General features: G+C 38.5%; 1 protein-coding gene across 3 annotated transcripts; it reads left to right on the top strand.

Moving 5' to 3' along the window:
* The first annotated feature begins 448 nt into the window (after positions 1–448).
* On the top strand, positions 449–10,585 carry LOC146582943 (uncharacterized). 3 transcript variants are annotated; one of them, XM_085258800.1, is made up of 6 exons: positions 449–3,533; positions 7,349–7,405; positions 7,531–7,585; positions 7,670–7,750; positions 8,078–9,226; positions 9,395–10,585. In XM_085258800.1, exons 5-6 carry the CDS (start codon positions 8,526–8,528, stop codon positions 9,630–9,632), a joined length of 939 nt encoding a protein of 312 aa, XP_085114926.1. In that variant the 5' UTR covers positions 449–3,533; positions 7,349–7,405; positions 7,531–7,585; positions 7,670–7,750; positions 8,078–8,525; the 3' UTR covers positions 9,633–10,585. The 3 variants fall into 3 exon arrangements, with proteins under 3 accessions (XP_085114926.1, XP_085115013.1, XP_085114847.1); XM_085258887.1 differs by lacking the exon at positions 449–3,533 and adding an exon at positions 4,339–4,411; XM_085258721.1 differs by lacking the exon at positions 449–3,533 and having other exon boundaries at positions 4,441–7,405.
* The last annotated feature ends 6,821 nt before the right edge of the window (positions 10,586–17,406 follow it).

The raw sequence follows: 17,406 nt of genomic DNA, 5'->3' as shown, positions 1-17,406 counted from the left end.
TAAAAGGAGAGACTGTTCGCTTGTCAACTGAAACAGGAGATAACTTTGTATGTATAGATTCCCATATAAGGGGAGCGAGAGAGAGAGCGCGCTAGTTTGTCTGCACAGGAAATAGTGTCGTATGTCACAGCATTCCTCTGCACATACGTCTCCACTCCCCCTCTCTATAGTGGTTCCAATTCACAAGCTCTTCTTCCTTTAAATGAAGCTACAACTAACCATAATCACAAAACTCAAAAATCTTTCATCAATCAGTCTTGAGATATTTCTTGGCCCAGTCTTGACGTTTCAGCTTGTGTGTCTTGTTCAGTGGTGGTCGTCTTTCAGCCTTTCTTACCTTGGCCATGTCTCTGAGTATTGCACACCTTGTGCTTTTGGGCACTCCAGTGATGTTGCAGCTCTGAAATATGGCCAAACTGGTGGCAAGTGGCATCTTGGCAGCTGCATGCTTGACTTTTCTCAGTTCATGGGCAGTTATTTTGCGCCTTGGTTTTTCCACACGCTTCTTGCGACCCTGTTGACTATTTTGAATGAAACACTTGATTGTTCGATGATCACGCTTCAGAAGCTTTTTGAGACTGCTGCATCCCTCTGCAAGATATCTCACTATTTTTGACTTTTCTGAGCCTGTCAAGTCCTTCTTTTGACCCATTTTGCCAAAGGAAAGGACGTTGCCTAATAATTATGCACACCTGATATAGGGTGTTGATGTCATTAGACCACACCCCTTCTCATTACAGAGATGCACATCACCTAATATGCTTAATTGGTAGTAGGCTTTCGAGCCTATACAGCTTGGAGTAAGACAACATGCATGAAGAGGATGATGTGGACAAAATACTCATTTGCCTAATAATTCTGCACTCCCTGTAGAGTGGTATGAATCCTGTAAAATGCTACAATTATTATCAATATTTTTTAAGTTTGCTAGTGGAAAAGCATGCAAAGCACAGATGAAATACATGAAAAATTACTTTGTTAAAAATGCAGGGCTTTTTTTCAGCTAGCTTCATTATTTGTTCACTTGTTCTTTTGGTTCGTGTACAACCTCTCGGGCCTCTCTCTCTGTCTCCATCTTCCTCAGTCGACTTGAATTATAATTGCTGGTGTTACGGATTCAAATATTGGGGATGGATACAAGAGGAAAAACCACAATAACAACACTGGTCCGGCCGGGTTGAGTCAAACGAGGATTTTAATAATCACACGCGTGGGAGATGGACACCGTACGCAGACATCATCAGATCTCAAAATGGTCGAGCATTGATCAAACTCTTATAGCCTCTAGTGGCCCCCACCTAATCATAAAAGCCTAAACATTCACATTCTTTCTCTCACACGGCGCCTAAGCTACGACCTTGGCTCTCTGTTTATCTGCTCCTGCTGAGATGGGGCAGAAAACTCCAGCATGTTCTGTTCTCTTCTAATCAGACAAATAAGGCGATGACTTTCTGCGAACAGTATTTCTTACAACTCAGCAGTATAATGCATCATAAAACAATATCATTCATTCACAATAAATCAGCAGTCTAATGTAATGCAAACCAGTTTAACAAAAGCAATAGTTATCACCTTCTTCTAATTCAGGAGCATAATGCAAACTAGAACTACATAATAATTCACAGTCTTTAATTAGGGGTCTAACATGGTCTAACACTGGAAAATATCAAAAATATAATCATATAATAATTATTATACGAGCAGGTCTGGGGTTTTAAAACTGTTCAGCACACTGCTAAATTATGCAAAATCATCATCAGTGAATGTGGGTAAAACAGAAGCTACAGCTTTATAATTTTTTGGTGAATTTGACTACATGTCACATATTAATGATAAAGGAACTGACCTCCCAGCCCATTCTTCATTCAGTGCTGCTAGTTTCAGTCATTGTGCAATGTACTGTTTATAAAAATGAGGAAACCTGCAGTCAGCTGAGACTGAAGATGTCACTTGGATGAGTGACGAAACGTTTCTCCCACTGAAAACGCTACGTCCAGATGAACAGAATCAACCTTTTGGGATTGACGACATGTCCACTCTTTGCTTCTGTTTGTTCTCTCTTTTTGCATTCTTGATCCTGCTTTCTCCCTTTCTCTCCTCCTCTTTCAATCTTTGTGGCATCACCCAAAAGTTAAATATTGCAGTAAATAAAAGGCATAAACTGATCCATAAACTTCATCCATCAGGCTGTCAGGAAGCTTAACTCCCTCCCGATTCTGCCCCCTCTCCCCTCCACAGTCTCACTGAACTCTGTCACACACACACACACACACACACACACACACACACACACACACACACACACACACACACACACACACTCTCTCTCTCTCTGACTCACTCACTGGCCTGCACCAGTTACCAGTCACTTTGTGGAGCATTGGACTGCCATTACCTCATAAGACTTTGTTGTTACACTATCTCTTACCGCATACTACTAAATCTCCATTTGCACTATTTGCCTATTTGCACTACTATGCCTCCTTACTTGAATATTGTATATTGCATAGCTTTTTTTTTTTTTGTTATACGTAAAATTGTATTGTATTTATTTAAATTTTTACTTTTTAATTATTTTATTTGCATTTTTTAATCACTAGGGTTTGAGAGTAACGAAATTTCTATTCTCTGTATGTCCTGTACATGTGGCAGAATTGACAAATAAAGTTGACTTGACTTGACTTGATATCAGTCTTTAGCAATATTCAAACTGATTACAGCCTGCTGCTGGACATAGACAGGAACCATCATTTTGACTTACTGTCACCTGGATTTGGAGCTGTACTATAAACAAACACTGAAACCTAATTCCTAACCAGAATAGGAATAGAAAATTTTAAAAAACTAAAATAACAGCGCACATCAGCTAATAATTAACTAATAATCCCTAGTGATTTAAGTTACAACAACTAACACTTTTGATGTTATCGAGAGATAAATAAAAATAGGCATATACTTTATAAGATACAGCAATGTCCCTGCATTATTAGAATAGTTTGAACTTTTGCTATAGTTCAGTAAAAGCCTGTTTCAAAACTGCATCACTGATTTGTCTCATGAGATTACCTCTTAATCTTCTGTCTGCCAGCACAACGAAAGTATAATTAGTCTACTGATGACAGACCACGCTGCTGAAACAGCAACATCATGACATAGGACAGAAAACCTGTTTTCATGTTGCCCTGTAATGTTGTTAACTTGAATGAGTTTGGGATTGTGTTTAAAAAAATGCTTAATGACAATGCATTGAGCCATAAAGCCTAGTAGACAAAGTACTCACATAAGCAGATGTAATTGTCAACATGCACTTCGATCTAGGTATAAAAGTCAATAAGTAACTTCATTATCACGAACAAATTACCTGTTGCTTCCGGAAACTCACAGATACTGGGCTTTAGTGCATCTTGCATCGGATGCATCGAGGTTTAGCTCCTCCGCTACGGACTACATAATTACATACAGCTCGGTTTGTCGCTACACAAAGCAGCCCTCTTAACACTGACCTTTCCAAGAGAAAGAATGATATGATCACAGTAAGTAAACCTGGGTTAATGTGTTACTGGCTTTATGTTGGCTGAGGAATGTTGCTGGAATTTACAAGTTAACTTTGCAGAAAATGGTGCTCAGAACGTGGATAGTCTGGGAATCCCATTTAAACTTAATAACTAACAGGCTGCATTAATCAAAGTAATAATAATTATCAAGGACACGAACTGTTAGTGTGTTTTAGGGACTAGTCCTTTTAATAAGTGTTTTTAATGCGCTACTATTTGCATAATTTTAAAGCTCGGATACTCCTTTTGGCAAGGACATCCCCTTTCGAAATCGGAAAATTTACAACGGGGAAAAATGAAGAAGTAATTTTATCTATTTAATGATATAATGAAATTGCAGCCAAGTTAGAGGAAAAAAAACCCTATTTGAAAAATTATTGAAAATTATTTTGTGAAAAATACAGGGGTTTTTTTTAGCCAACTTCACTATTTGCTCACTTGTTATTCCTGTTCTTGTACAACCCTCAGTCCTCTTTCTCTGTCTCCATCCTCCTCAGTCAACTTAAATTGCAGTTGCTGCAAAATATCAAAAATATAATCTTATAATAATTATTATAAGAGCTGGGGTTTTATAACTGATAACAGTATAGCACAAGTTATGTGAAATTACCATCAATGAAAGTAGGTAAAACAGAAGCTACAGTTTTATAATTTTTTGATGAATTTGACTACATGTCCACTCTTGTTTCTTTTTCTTCTCTCTCTTTGCTGTCTTCATCCTGCTTTCTCCCTTTCTCTCCCCCTCTATCCTCCTCTCTCAAGATTTAAATATTACAATGAATATAAGTTATAAACTGATCCATATCAGTCTATAGCTATGTTCAAACCAAATATAAGCTGCTGCAGGAAATAGACAGGTACAACTAATTAGTCTACTGATGACAAACCAAACCACGCTGCTGAAGCAGCAACATCATGGCATCGCAACAGGACAGAAAACCTGTTTTGATGCTGTCCTGTACTGTTGTTAACTTGAATAAGTTTGGGAATGTATTAAATAAAGGCTAAAGAGATAAAGACTCGTAGAGAAAGTTTTCACATAAGCAGACGTAAATGCTTAGCATGCACCTCGAACTCAGTCAATAAGAAACATCAGTATCACGAACAAATTACCCGTTGCGTTCGAGTACCTCAGAAATATTGTTTTTTACTACGTCTTGCGTTGAGGTTTAGGTCCTCCCGTACAGACTACATACACCTCGGTTTTACTGGTGTCAAGCCAGCCTCCAATTCCAGCATTGCAGTCAAGCTAGCCTCCACTTTGTTTTACATTCCCTGTGTATTCTGATGGCAAAAGATGTGAAAACCTGATTTCAAAATAAAAGCTCAATTAAAGCCATCTCCTTTTGGATTTCAAAGTAAAAGCCCTCTGAATGTTTATTTTTGAACTACTGTTTTAATTAATTCAGAATGGAAAACTCACGTTTCCACAGACTAGTTGCAGTCTATATTGACAGTATACAACCCCATAATGATATCATGTCAATATTAATCATTCTTGTTTTGCCTTTCAAAATAATGGCCCTTTCAAATTGACCATATATCAGTGTGCATTTTCCATGAATTCAGAAAGCTCTAAAATGGAAAATTGCTGTTTCCACAGAATAATTACTGTCTATATTGACAGTATTCCATCCCACAGTGATACCATGTTGATCTCAAGTCATTCTGATTTTGCCTTTCAAAATAATAGCCCTTTCAAATTGTCCATACGGGAAATAATCTTTCAATGAATTCTGATTTCTCTAAAAAGATAAATTCTTGTTTCCATATCATAATTTCACTCTAGATCAAGAGTATGCAACCCCACAATGATACCATGTCAATATCAAGTCAGTCTGGTTTTGTGTTTCAAATTAATGGCTCGTTGAAATTGCCCATTTAAGACCTACCTTTCAGTGATTTCAGAATGCTCTGAAAAGGAAAATTCCTGTTTCCACAAGATAATTCAACTTTAGATCAACAGTATACAACCCCACAGTGATACCATATCAAAATCAAGTCAGTCTGATTTTGCCTTCCAAAATAAAGGCCTTTTTAAATTGCCCATACACGACCTACTCTTTTAACGATTTGAAAATGCTCTAAAAAGAAAGATTTCTGTTTCCACAGGATAATTCCACTTTAGATCAACAGTATACAACTCCACGGTTATACCATATAAATTTTGAGTCAGGCTGATTTTGCCTTTCAAAGTAATAGCACTTTCAAATTGACCACATTTGACTTACTCTTACGATTTCGAAATGCTCTAAAATGGAAGATTCCTGTTTTCACAGGGCAATTACACTTTCGATCAAAATTGTCCAACCCCGCAGTGATACCATATCTATATAATATCATTCTGATTTTGCCTTCCAAAATAAAAGCCTTATCAAATTGCCAATATCTGACTCACTTTTGTAATGATTTCAAAATGCTCTAAAAAGAAAAATTCTTGTTTCCACAGGATAATTTCACTCTGTATTGACAGTATACAACCCCACAAAAATGAAAATTGCTGTTTCCACAGGATAATTTCACTTTAGATCAACAGAATCCAACCTTGCGTTGTTACCATGTCAATTTCAAGTCATTCTGATTTTGCTTTCCAAAATAAAGGCCTTTTTAAATTGCCCATATACGACCTACTCGTTTAACGATTTCAAAATGGTCTAAAATGGAAAATTCCTATTTCCACAAGATAATTTCACTTTAGAATTATTCTGAACTGTTTTTTTTTCTTTCTGTTATCCACATATATGTTTTGATGTGCAATGGTATTAGTTTGAATGACATCTCCAAGGCCCTTTAATTTATAATTTTCTTTTTTGTTTTTTTTCTTTTTACTTTGTTTGTCAAGCATTTACCACATTTAAAACACACAAAAAAAGACAATAGTTAACTTTAAAATTAGTACAGAGGTGGAGAATAAACTCAACCGTGGTGTCTTTTGTCTTATGTAGTCAGAGAGATTATTGAATGTTTGGGTGGATGTATTTTCCTCTGTGGTAGGTTAGGATGTGCGCCCGCTACCCCGGGCTCTGTGGGGCTTGGTGGTGGTGCTAATGTAGGCCCCTATCCAGATGGGCCTTTGTGGCTTCCTGTGGTGCCTACTGGGGTCTGCGGGGGACCTGACCCCACGAGGGAGTACTTTGCCTTCACTTCCCTCTCCTCCTCATCCCCACTCCATCACATCGCCACAGATGCAGGGCTTTGGGGTACAGTTGTTTCACTGAGGTGGGGGTGAGGCATTCCTCCTGTGTCCCCTTCTGACCACCTGTACCTCAATTTTATTCCACAACCTATACATCAACATCACTTGTGCTGGGCATGCTGAATGGCGTCCAAGGGATGGTCTGTGTATTCAACCTCTCCTAAGTTGCCGGTGCCCACATCTCAATTTTAAATACATGTAGTGGATAAGGTTTCTCGGCAGGGGCCATGCTGACACCAATATTTATTATTTACTGTTACTTATACTTATCTAGGTTGTGGCTGTGGTCTCCCTACTGTGTTATATTTTTTCTTGTTTTCTTTTCTGTTTTTTTTCCCAGTAGGTAATCCAATGGAATTTACTGTCTTGTCTCACCGTCCCTCATCCCCTCTGTATTTTCCTCTCTTTTGAACGTCTCTTGTCTAAGTCTTAATCTTTCTTATCAACCAATTATGTGTGTTCCTTTGATAATAACTGCAAATTTAAATTTGCATTTCGTCAGGTTAGTTCTTTTCACTTAAATTTTTTTTTTAAATATATTGTATTAAATTATGTCGTTAAAATGAAATTTATTAAAAATGTATGCTGTTCTCTACAGAACTTGTCTATACCAGTCAAAGGGGATTCAGATAACGGACAAAAGCCACCAGAGCAGGTTCCATAAATAAAATTCTATGTGTTTGCTATTAAATATGTTGATATACCACATTTTAGTCAATCTATTACTGTTGAAATTATCCCTAAACTGAATATTGTTACGGGTAATGTCATTTTCAACAGGAAGAACTATCAGCTGCCACTTCTCTGACACCGGACATCTCCGTCTCCTGAGCAGGTCAGTCTGTCTGTACTATCATAATTTCTCTTTAACATTTACATGTAATTACACTGAAGTTACACCCCTCAACTCATGTAATAGCAACCAGAAAAACTATCAGCTGCCGCTTTCCTGACACCGGACATCTCCTTGCAGGAGGACGGACAGCTGTCTCCTGAGCAGGTCAGTCATTAAAAATGCTTTCAAATAAGTTATGATTGGTGCTAGTATCATTGTTTAAATGACCACGTTATATTACATAAAAATATTTGTAAAAACACAATATGCAATTAAATAAAGAATTTTATCAAATGTTGTAACATAGAATGCAATTTCTATTTAATGACACTTCTCGACATGAATTTTTGCTATATATTCCAAAATTAAAAACACTGGCTGTTAATATACTTAAAATACACGAGTATTTCAAGTATATTTACAGATATTACAGTAGTTATGTAACATGGAACAAAACTTTTTCTCACTAAATGAATTTTTTCTCTTTTGTAGCCTAACAGCAACTCATCTGATGATGGATTCATAAGAATCAGGGTTCCACTTGAACCAACTTTTTTTTTTTCTTGAAAAGAAAAGAATGGGCTAATCTAAAAAATAAGAGATCCCAAAGAAGATACAAGGGACTACAGTGGACAAATCTGATTTCAGACAGACTACGGACAGTGTTTCCATATTGTTCCTTTGCTTTCAAAGGGCACAGAGTCCAGGCTTTGGACTCAGTAAGAAAGGACCCTTTCTTCAGGTGTCTGGGTTACTGCAGTTTCGAGGATTGTCCAGTGACTGTCAATGTCACTGTAGATAAAGAAGACGATCTAAAGGCGAAAGTAAATTTTCAAGATCTCGAGTGTGTGCACAACCACTATGAACTGAAAAGAAGACCAGTAAGAGCTCATAAGAGAGATAAAATTGCCATGAATTGGAAAAACAATTACCCAGAGCCATGTATCTGGAAAAAATGAGCAAAATGGATGATGATGTTGTGCAATCGGGGTGTAGAGATGAAGTTCCAACTCCTCAAGTGTTGAGAAACATAGCATTGGAAATCCGAAAGAAAAGTCGTCTTCATCATAATGAGATTATGAGTCTCCAGTTAATGGTGGCAAACAAGAAGAACAACCCAGAGGATGTATTGCAGAAAGTGATGTTACATCCAAAAGGTGTTTTTTTATGGTCTTCCAAGAGCATTGAAATTTTCCAGAGCCGCTGTCGGGAGGACTTAGTTTATTTGGATGCTACAGGAAGTATCATGAAAAAAAGAAAGTGTTTGCCTCCTTTCTGTATTTACGAACTTGTAGTAAGGAATCCATGGAAAACATGCTCTCCCCTACCAGTGGCTACATATTTAACATGTGACCATACCACTGCCTCGGTCACATATTTTCTGGAAGCATTTCTGACTGATGTTGCAAGGGCCTTTGGGCGCAAAGCCATGCATTCAGCTGTAATGCTTACGTGTGATGGATCTATGGTCCTAATGCAAGCTGTCTGTTTAGCTTTAGCAAAAAAAAATCTGTCGGACACAATAAATCATAATTATAACATCACTTCGGGGAAAGGAAACAAGGAAGACTTCGAGGTTCCAATTCTTCACAAATGCCTTAGTTATGTTATGAAGAATGCCAAGGAGATCTGTAAAAAGTAGTAAGTGTAGTCGTTTTAATACAGTATTCACTTGTTTGTTTGTTTGTTTTTTATTGTGACATGTGACATGGCATTTCATTTTTCACATGGCATTTCATTTTTCAATTTGGGAAAACTGTTTATTACTGTTTTGGAAACACTTAAAGATAATTTCTTCTTAAACTGCAGTGCACCAAAGAACTACCATCTTGCAATGCACACTGTTGGAGTCTTCACTACTGCAACTTCCTTAAAAGACCTCAGTGACATGGTTCAAAGTGCTGCAGTTGCTTTTGGGAGTCCTTGTAGTGGTGAGAATGTCGAAAAACATTTTCACAACCTGCAGTTATGGATGCAGAAAGCCAATGTTGATGTTGATGGTAATGCTAGAAACTCAAAAGCTGATGAGGACCTAAAGGTAAACTGAAGTCAATTTTTATTAAAGCTAAAGGCTACACTTTTGTCTCTTATACTTCTTTTTAAATACTTTGGAATAGCATAATAATCACAAGTCACAAGTAATTTGAAATGTTTTATACAGGTTTGATTCAGGTGGCGCCAGCGGGATAGCCGCATGAGTGAAGATGGTGAATGTTTGGGTTTAGTGCGAACAACTGCATCCAATTTTTGCAGTTGGTATAATGTCCATCACTGGTCACCAATTATCTCAGTTCCCATTGTTCTTCTCCAAGATGTTATCCATATTGCAGAGCCATGAGCTTCTCCAAGATCTTATCCATACTGCGTTCAAAACACAGTCTGAGTACTCACAGCCCTGCCAATCGTCTATCAAGTCGGCCAGCCTTATGGGATTTTGAACAGCTGTAGCAGCTTCTTGTTCTTCGATAAGACAGGTTCAAGCCAGCTCCAATCAGCCCGAACTCTGTTATCGTGGTTCCTAATACATAGGTAGATGTCGTTCAATGTCCTCCATCGAGTGTCGTCAGACACACGATGCAACCGACCATCGAGTATCCGGCAGCAAACGTCTCTACAGGACAATTGGATGAAATCCATATTTCTTTAGGCTTTAGAGGACAAGACTGAGAAACTCTTTGAGGGTTAGAGTTAGACGAGACTAGACAAACACACAGAAGCAGCAGGGAAGCCAAGGAAGGGAGAGGGGGAAAGATGCGTCCGCCTCCTCTGAGAGCCAAAATAGATGAAATGTATGTCTGCAATTTAAAATGTAATCAGAGGAAGCACTGCAGCGATTTGGCTCAGTTCCTATTTACTTTGTACCATTCCTTCACTAGTGTGAGTACCTGATATGTCTATACACCTTTCTCATCACATCACTGCACTATGGGTCATATGCAGCAACGATTGTAAATAATGCGGACATTCTCATTTGAAGGATAATCCTATTCAATAAAAGTCACTGCTTTCTAATGTATCCTGCCATCTTTACTACATATGTAACAAAAGTAAACATAAGATGTGAACTTTTAAACATGACTTGAACTTGGACTGTTCACGGTGAATTGTGGAATTGCTGTTGATGCCAAATTTTAGGAAAAATGGTTTTAGGCAAGAATATCTTTAGGCATGAAGTTTTTCTTCAGCTGACTTGTTAAAACATAAACAACTACAGGGTGCTAAAATACACTGAGTGTTTAACAACCATTTTAATTCATCTAATCCTAGTTTGTTCACTATATAAACTAAATTTCTTTATAATCAAAGCACTTATAGAGTAGGTGGCATAGATTGTGGTCATGGCATTAAACCAATTCCACCACATTAAGGGTTCAACTGTTTTACAATTGCTGCATCGCTTTGCTGTATCAGAATACCAGTAAAAACAAGAAGCTACTGATTCTTCACCTCCATGGTAATAAACTCAATTTATGGATAGTGAATGTGGCTCCAAAGCTACCACAAGACTGACCACAAATATGTGGTGTCACTCTCAGGCTGCGTGGATCAATAAAGACAAGGCTTCAAACAGCCTCAATCAATGACTGTGTGATCAGCAAATTCATCATCTCTCAGAGCTTCTTCTGCACTGTCACCAGCATCCTGCTCAGGTGAAAAACAAGCAGGAGAATCTTCTGGATTCTACATTCATCACTGATGATTTATTGGTAACCTGGGAATGTGCTCAGTCATAAATGATGTAGTAAAAAGTTGGTGTTTAGTATATGAGAAAAACCTGGAGCTCATTCATTATCAGTGTCAGTAGAAAAGATACTTACACCTAAATACTAGGGGTGCAACGATGCACAAAATTCACGGTTCGGTTCAATACTTTGGTGTCACGGTTCGATATTTTTTTGATACAAAAAAATGTTCATGCTTTTTTAATGTCATTTATTAAAATTATAAATAGATATTTTAACTCAAAAGTACAGTTTTTAAATTTAATGTTGCTGAAACATCAAAATAATACAAAAATAAATCTATCTGATCGAGGAATCACTCATCTTTGGAAAAGAGAGTTTATTACAGAGAAATGGCTCTTTCCAAAATAAAAGCTATACTACACGCTTCTTCTGGGCTATATTCTCAGCAGCATATTAAACATATCAGGTCCCCATAAGGAGAATCATGTGCTAACGGCTGTCTAAATGACTCGGGTAAAGTTTGTAGCATGCGTGCTTGTTGTTTTTGTCTGCTTCCACTTGTCTTTGCACTAGGATGATGTCAGCGTGAATGTGCAGTCATATTCGTTGTGTTCCCACTAGTGCTGTCAGCGTTAATCTGAAATGAGGTTAATGCCGCAACACGGCAAATCTCCGTTAACGAGCTACCGGCGGATCGCCCCATGCGTGGGGCTGGACGGTGTCAACACGTTAACGAGCTAACTGCACTAACGCACTAGTTCCCACCCATGTAATTGAGCATTGCGTGGCACATCCGACATACTGTTTTACTTTTGTCCATGACGCGCTTACCTTCAGGGTCATACTTCACATGAAGACTAAAATAGTTCCAAAGGCCAGATCTGAATGAGGGTGGGGGAGGTTCAATTTGCCATGTTGCAACGAGTTTAGCTTCTGTCTTGCTAGCTTGCGCTGCGCTCAGTGGATCTGCGCTCAACAGTGCAGCCTAGGCGGAGTAGTCGAACGCAGATCCACTGAGCTCTCAACACAGACAGCATCGTCAGAAGAAAAGTTGATAAAATAAATTTAAAATTTTGTATTGTTCGATACATATGCGTACCGAACCGAAAGCACTGTATCGAACGGTTCAATATCGATATGAGTATCGTTGCACCCCTACTAAATACTGTGTAAAAAATATTTCATGTTACTCAAATCAATGCTAGTTTCTGCTTGTTCAATGCAATGGGAAGTATCTCAAAACACTAGTGATGGGTCGTTCGCGAACGAAATGGCTCTTAGAGCCGGGTCTTTGAAGTGAACGACGCGAGCCTCACCCTCTCTCTCGCCCTTTTTTCCACTAAACTCCGCACGCGCGGCCTGTACTTTTTGCTGGGCAGAGGGGGGAGGGGCGTTAGTTACACTCGCAGTAGCACAGGAACAGAGCCGGAGAGAAAAAGAGCGAGGAACAACGACGTCACATTAGAAAGGTATAGTAATCATCCACTATTTTCAGTTGCAGATTATAAAGGATTCAGATATCATGCAGGCCCATATGACAGAGAATGTGCATCTTCTTTTTGTTTTAATATTTTAATTTATATTTAATTGTGTTGTGGTTTGCAGTGTTTTGTGTTGTTTCACGTTAAATTTGTTTAAATAGTTAAAAGTTTAAAATGTAAATAGTTAAAAGTTTAAAATGTAAATAGTTGTTTTTTGTATTATATGATTTATTTATTACATTTTATGTGGAGTGAATAAATAAAGTATATTTATAGTGGCCCTTAGAGACAAAGCATGTACAAACTCCTAAGCATGTACAAACTCCAAAACGCGTAAAAACTCAGGCGCACTTACAAACCCCGAAGCATGTACAAACTCCAAAACACGTAAAAACTCAGAAGCACGTACAAACTCCAAAACACGTAAAAACTCAGAAGCACGTACAAAAGACAACAGAAGTGCTCCAGGATGCTAGGGCGCAGTGTTGAGCTTTTGTTACCTAGTGGCTACACAAGCCAGGAAGTATCAACAACCGGATTTGGTGTGTGGTAGTAACAGGTAAATGAACTTGTTTTTTTAAATTATTTGAATAAATATGAGTGCTTGTCTATAAATACACAAACAATACACACATGCTTTCAATTGTGTAATTTAAGTGATCTGGGTAGCTCTGTTTTGGAAGTTCAGTTAACGCTAGAAATGTGTTTTGGAGTTTGTACGTGCTTTTTGGAGTTTGTATATGCTTTAGAGTTTGTATGTGTCACGATCCTGGGCCATGTTGGCCCAGCAGTCTTAGTATTCATGTCTTTTTGTATTTTGTTCCTTATTTGATTTCCCCTTGTGACTTTTATCCCCTGTGTGCCCCTCTATGTATCTGTGAGCCCTCGTCTCCCCTCATGTTTCATTCCATGTTTCCCCAGCCCACTATGCCCGTGCTCTCTCTCTCCTCCTGTCTGCACCTCTGTGTACTTCCTGTTTTACTTAAGCAGTCTCTCGTCAGTATGCGTCATGTTGTGTTCACTCCTGCCCTGTCCCGTTACGATTATCTGTGTCAGCTGTGTTCCCCGTGTGCTCCCACTTCCCTTGTTAACCCTCTGTGTATTTATGTGCATGTCTCCCTCAGTTCAGTGTCGCGTCGTCAATGTCTCCTCCCCGAACCTGTGTGTCTTTCTGTGTTCCCTCGGTCTTCTGTTAGTATTCCCAGTTTAGTTCTGTTTCGTTTTTAAGGCCTGCAATAAAGCAGTGATTTTGAGTTCAGTTCCTGTCTCCGTGAGTTTTGCGTTTGGGTCCTCATCTGCCTCCACACAGCCAGTTCATGACAGTATGTGCTTTGTCTCTAGGGGCCATATATAAACATACATAAATAAAACCACTTTTTTTACATTAGTAATTCCTTTTCTGCATAATTTTATATTATTGTTAATGATAAATTAATTAAAGCAACAAAACAACCTGAAGAGCTGGTTCGGAGCCGAAAGAGCCAGCTCTTTTTAGTGAGCCGAGCCGAAAGAGCCGGATCTCTAAACAGAGCAGGAAATCCCATCACTACTGCTTACTCCTAATGTGAGGAGTGATAAAAAACCTAATAAGACATTTCCAATTAAATTCCCGCCACTGTAGGGAATTTGTAGACGTTTGAAGTGAACCACATAACTGGTACCATGTTTCATCTGTAATTGATAGTTTTAGTTCCTGTTCCCATTTTGTCTTTACATATAAAGAGGTAAATCTTTGATTCTTCATCAAATTAGAGTATAATTTGGATGCTAGTTTAGTAGTTTTCTGCTGGTAGGCGTCGCACATTGTTTCAATTAGAGGGTTAATCATCTCAGCTTCAGCTATCTCTTTATTGTAATAATCTCGAAGTTGTAGATATCGAAAAAAAATCCTGGTTTTCCAATTCAAACATGTCCCTAAGCTCTTGAAAGCTCCTAACTTTGTCCTTTTTGGTAATTAAACAGAGAGCAGTTCGGCCCCTGTTGGTCCACTCTTTGAAAGCCTTGTCATATTGTCCTGGTTTAAAACTCTTGTCCAAGGCTATCCATCTCAACTTCCTCTGGCCATTTTGCAGTTTTAAATGTTTGACAGTAGAGTACTACATTTGTAATGAAAACTGGGATATGGGATCGAGTTTTGACTTAAACCCTTGTGCTCCCCTTCGGGGCAGCCCCAGACCCCGGGGGTCCCAAAGTACCCCACCCTCAGTAGAGACAGATGAATGACAATGAAAAAAAAAAAACAGAACGATCATTTGGGGTCGAAGAGTGCCCCAGAGCGATTCTAATGGGTTCGTCAGGGGATCGGGAAAGAAAACGTAGCACTTGGGGGCCACGCACAGAAGCTGCTGCGGCAGTGTGGGGGTCATTGATACCCCAGTACATAAAAATGAAGCATAATCACAATAATGCTAATAATAATAAGAAGGCAAGGCAAGGCAAGTTTATTTGTATAGCACAATTCAACAACAAGGTGATTCAAAGTGCTTTACAGAGACATTAGAAACAAGAACAAATAAAAAGCATGATTTAAAATTGATTAAAACAAGCAAATAAACTAACTAACTAATTAACAAACAAACAAACAAACAAACAAACAAACAAAACAGTATATAAAATCAAAACAGATAAAATCAGAACAGTAGATAAAATCAGTAGTTAAATGTAAGTTTTGAAATTTAAGCTTAAAGTGTGGATTTGGTGCTTTATTCAAATGCAGCTGAGAACAGGTGAGTCTTCAACCTGGATTTAAATAAACTGAGTGTTTCAGCTGATCTGAGGCTTTCTGGGAGTTTGTTCCAGATATAAGGAGCATAAAAGCTGAATGCAGCTTCTCCGTGTCTGGTTCTGACTCTGGGAACTGATAAAAGACCGGATCCAGATGACCTGAGGGATCTGGATGGTTCATACTGGGTCAGGAGGTCATTGATGTATTTTGGTCCTAAACCATTCAGAGCTTTATAGGCCAGCATCAGAACTTTAAAGTCTATCCTCTGACGGACAGGCAGCCAGTGTAAGGACCTCAGAGCTGGACTGATGTGGTCCACTTTTTTGGTCTTAGTGAGGACTCGAGCAGCAGAGTTCTGAATGAGCTGTAGTTGTCTGACTGATTTTTTAGGTAGACCTGTAAAGATGCTGTTACAGTAATCAAGCCTACTAAAGATGAATGCATGGACTAGTTTTTCCAGGTCCTGTTGAGACATCAGATCTTTTATCCTTGATATATTCTTGAGGTGATAGTAAGCTGACTTTGTTATTGTCTTAATGTGTTTTTCTAAGTTTAGGTCTGCATCCATCACTACACCCAAATTTCTCGCCTGGTTTGTGGTTTTTAGATGTATAGATTGAAGTTCTCTGGTGACCTGTAATCGTTTTTCTTTGGCGCCAAAGACTATTACCTCAGTTTTGTTTTTGTTTAGCTGGAGAAAATTGTGGCACAACCAGTCATTGATTTCCTCAATGCATGTACCAAGAGCCTGTACAGGGCCTCGGTCTCCTGGTGACATTGTGATATATATTTGTGTGTCATCTGCATAGCTGTGATAGTTTATTTTGTTGTTGTTTATAATCTGTGCCAGTGGGAGCATGTAGATGTTAAACAGAAGAGGTCCCAAGATGGAACCTTGGGGAACTCCACATGTGATACTTGTCTGCTCAGATGTGAAGTTACCTATTGATACAAAGTATTTCCTGTTTTCTACGTATGTTTTGAACCAGTTTAGTACAGTTCCTGAAAGACCTGTCCAGTTCTCCAGTCGTTTGAGTAATATGTTGTGGTCAACTGTATCAAATGCTGCACTGAGATCCAGTAAAACTAGGACTGACATTTTTCCACTGTCTGTATTCAGACATATGTCATTAAACACTTTGGTCAGAGCAGTTTCAGTGCTGTGGTTCTGTCTAAAACCTGACTGGAAGGCATCGTAGCAATTATTCTGTTTTAAGAAGTAACTGAGCTGTTGAGAAACTGCTTTTTCAATGATCTTACTTAAAAACGGGAGATTTGAGATCGGCCTGTAGTTGTTCATTTGTGTCTTGTCAAGATTGTCCTTTTTCAGTATAGGTTTGATTACAGCAGTTTTTAGTGATTCTGGAAACACACCTGATAATAAAGAAAAGTTGACGATCTGTAACAGGTCTGACTCTAAAGTCTTTGAGACCTTTTTGAAAAAACTTGTTGGCAGGACATCTAAACAGCAGGAGGAGGAGTTCAGTTGACCTAAGATGTCCTCCAGGTCTTTGCTGTTAATAGGTTGAAACTGTTTCATGGTGTTTAAACAGTTTTTTGGTGGACACAGTACATATCCTGGATCTGCTGTTGATGTACCAATTGCTTGTCTAATTTTTTGGATTTTTTCAGTGAAGAATTTGGCAAAGTCATTGCAGGCCATGGTCGAATGAAGTTCAGCTGCCACTGACACAGGAGGGTTTGTTAGCCTGTCAACTGTAGAAAATAAGACCCGAGCATTATGGCTGTTTTTAGTGATGATGTCAGAGAAGTAGGACCTCCTTGCATTCCTCAGTTGTAAATTATAATTGTGAAGTTTCTCTTTATAAATGTCATAATGAACCTGGAGGTTTGTTTTTCTCCATCTGCGCTCAGCTTTCCTACACTCTCTTTTTTCATTTTTCACCAGTGTGGAGTTTCTCCATGGAG

This window comes from Mchenga conophoros, linkage group LG1, assembly GCF_057382185.1.
Source record: "Mchenga conophoros isolate Kocher_MC1m ecotype Shallow Benthic linkage group LG1, M_conophoros_male_GT1.1, whole genome shotgun sequence".
NCBI lineage: Eukaryota > Metazoa > Chordata > Actinopteri > Cichliformes > Cichlidae > Mchenga > Mchenga conophoros.
This window is presented reverse-complemented; position numbering and strand designations above follow the sequence as displayed.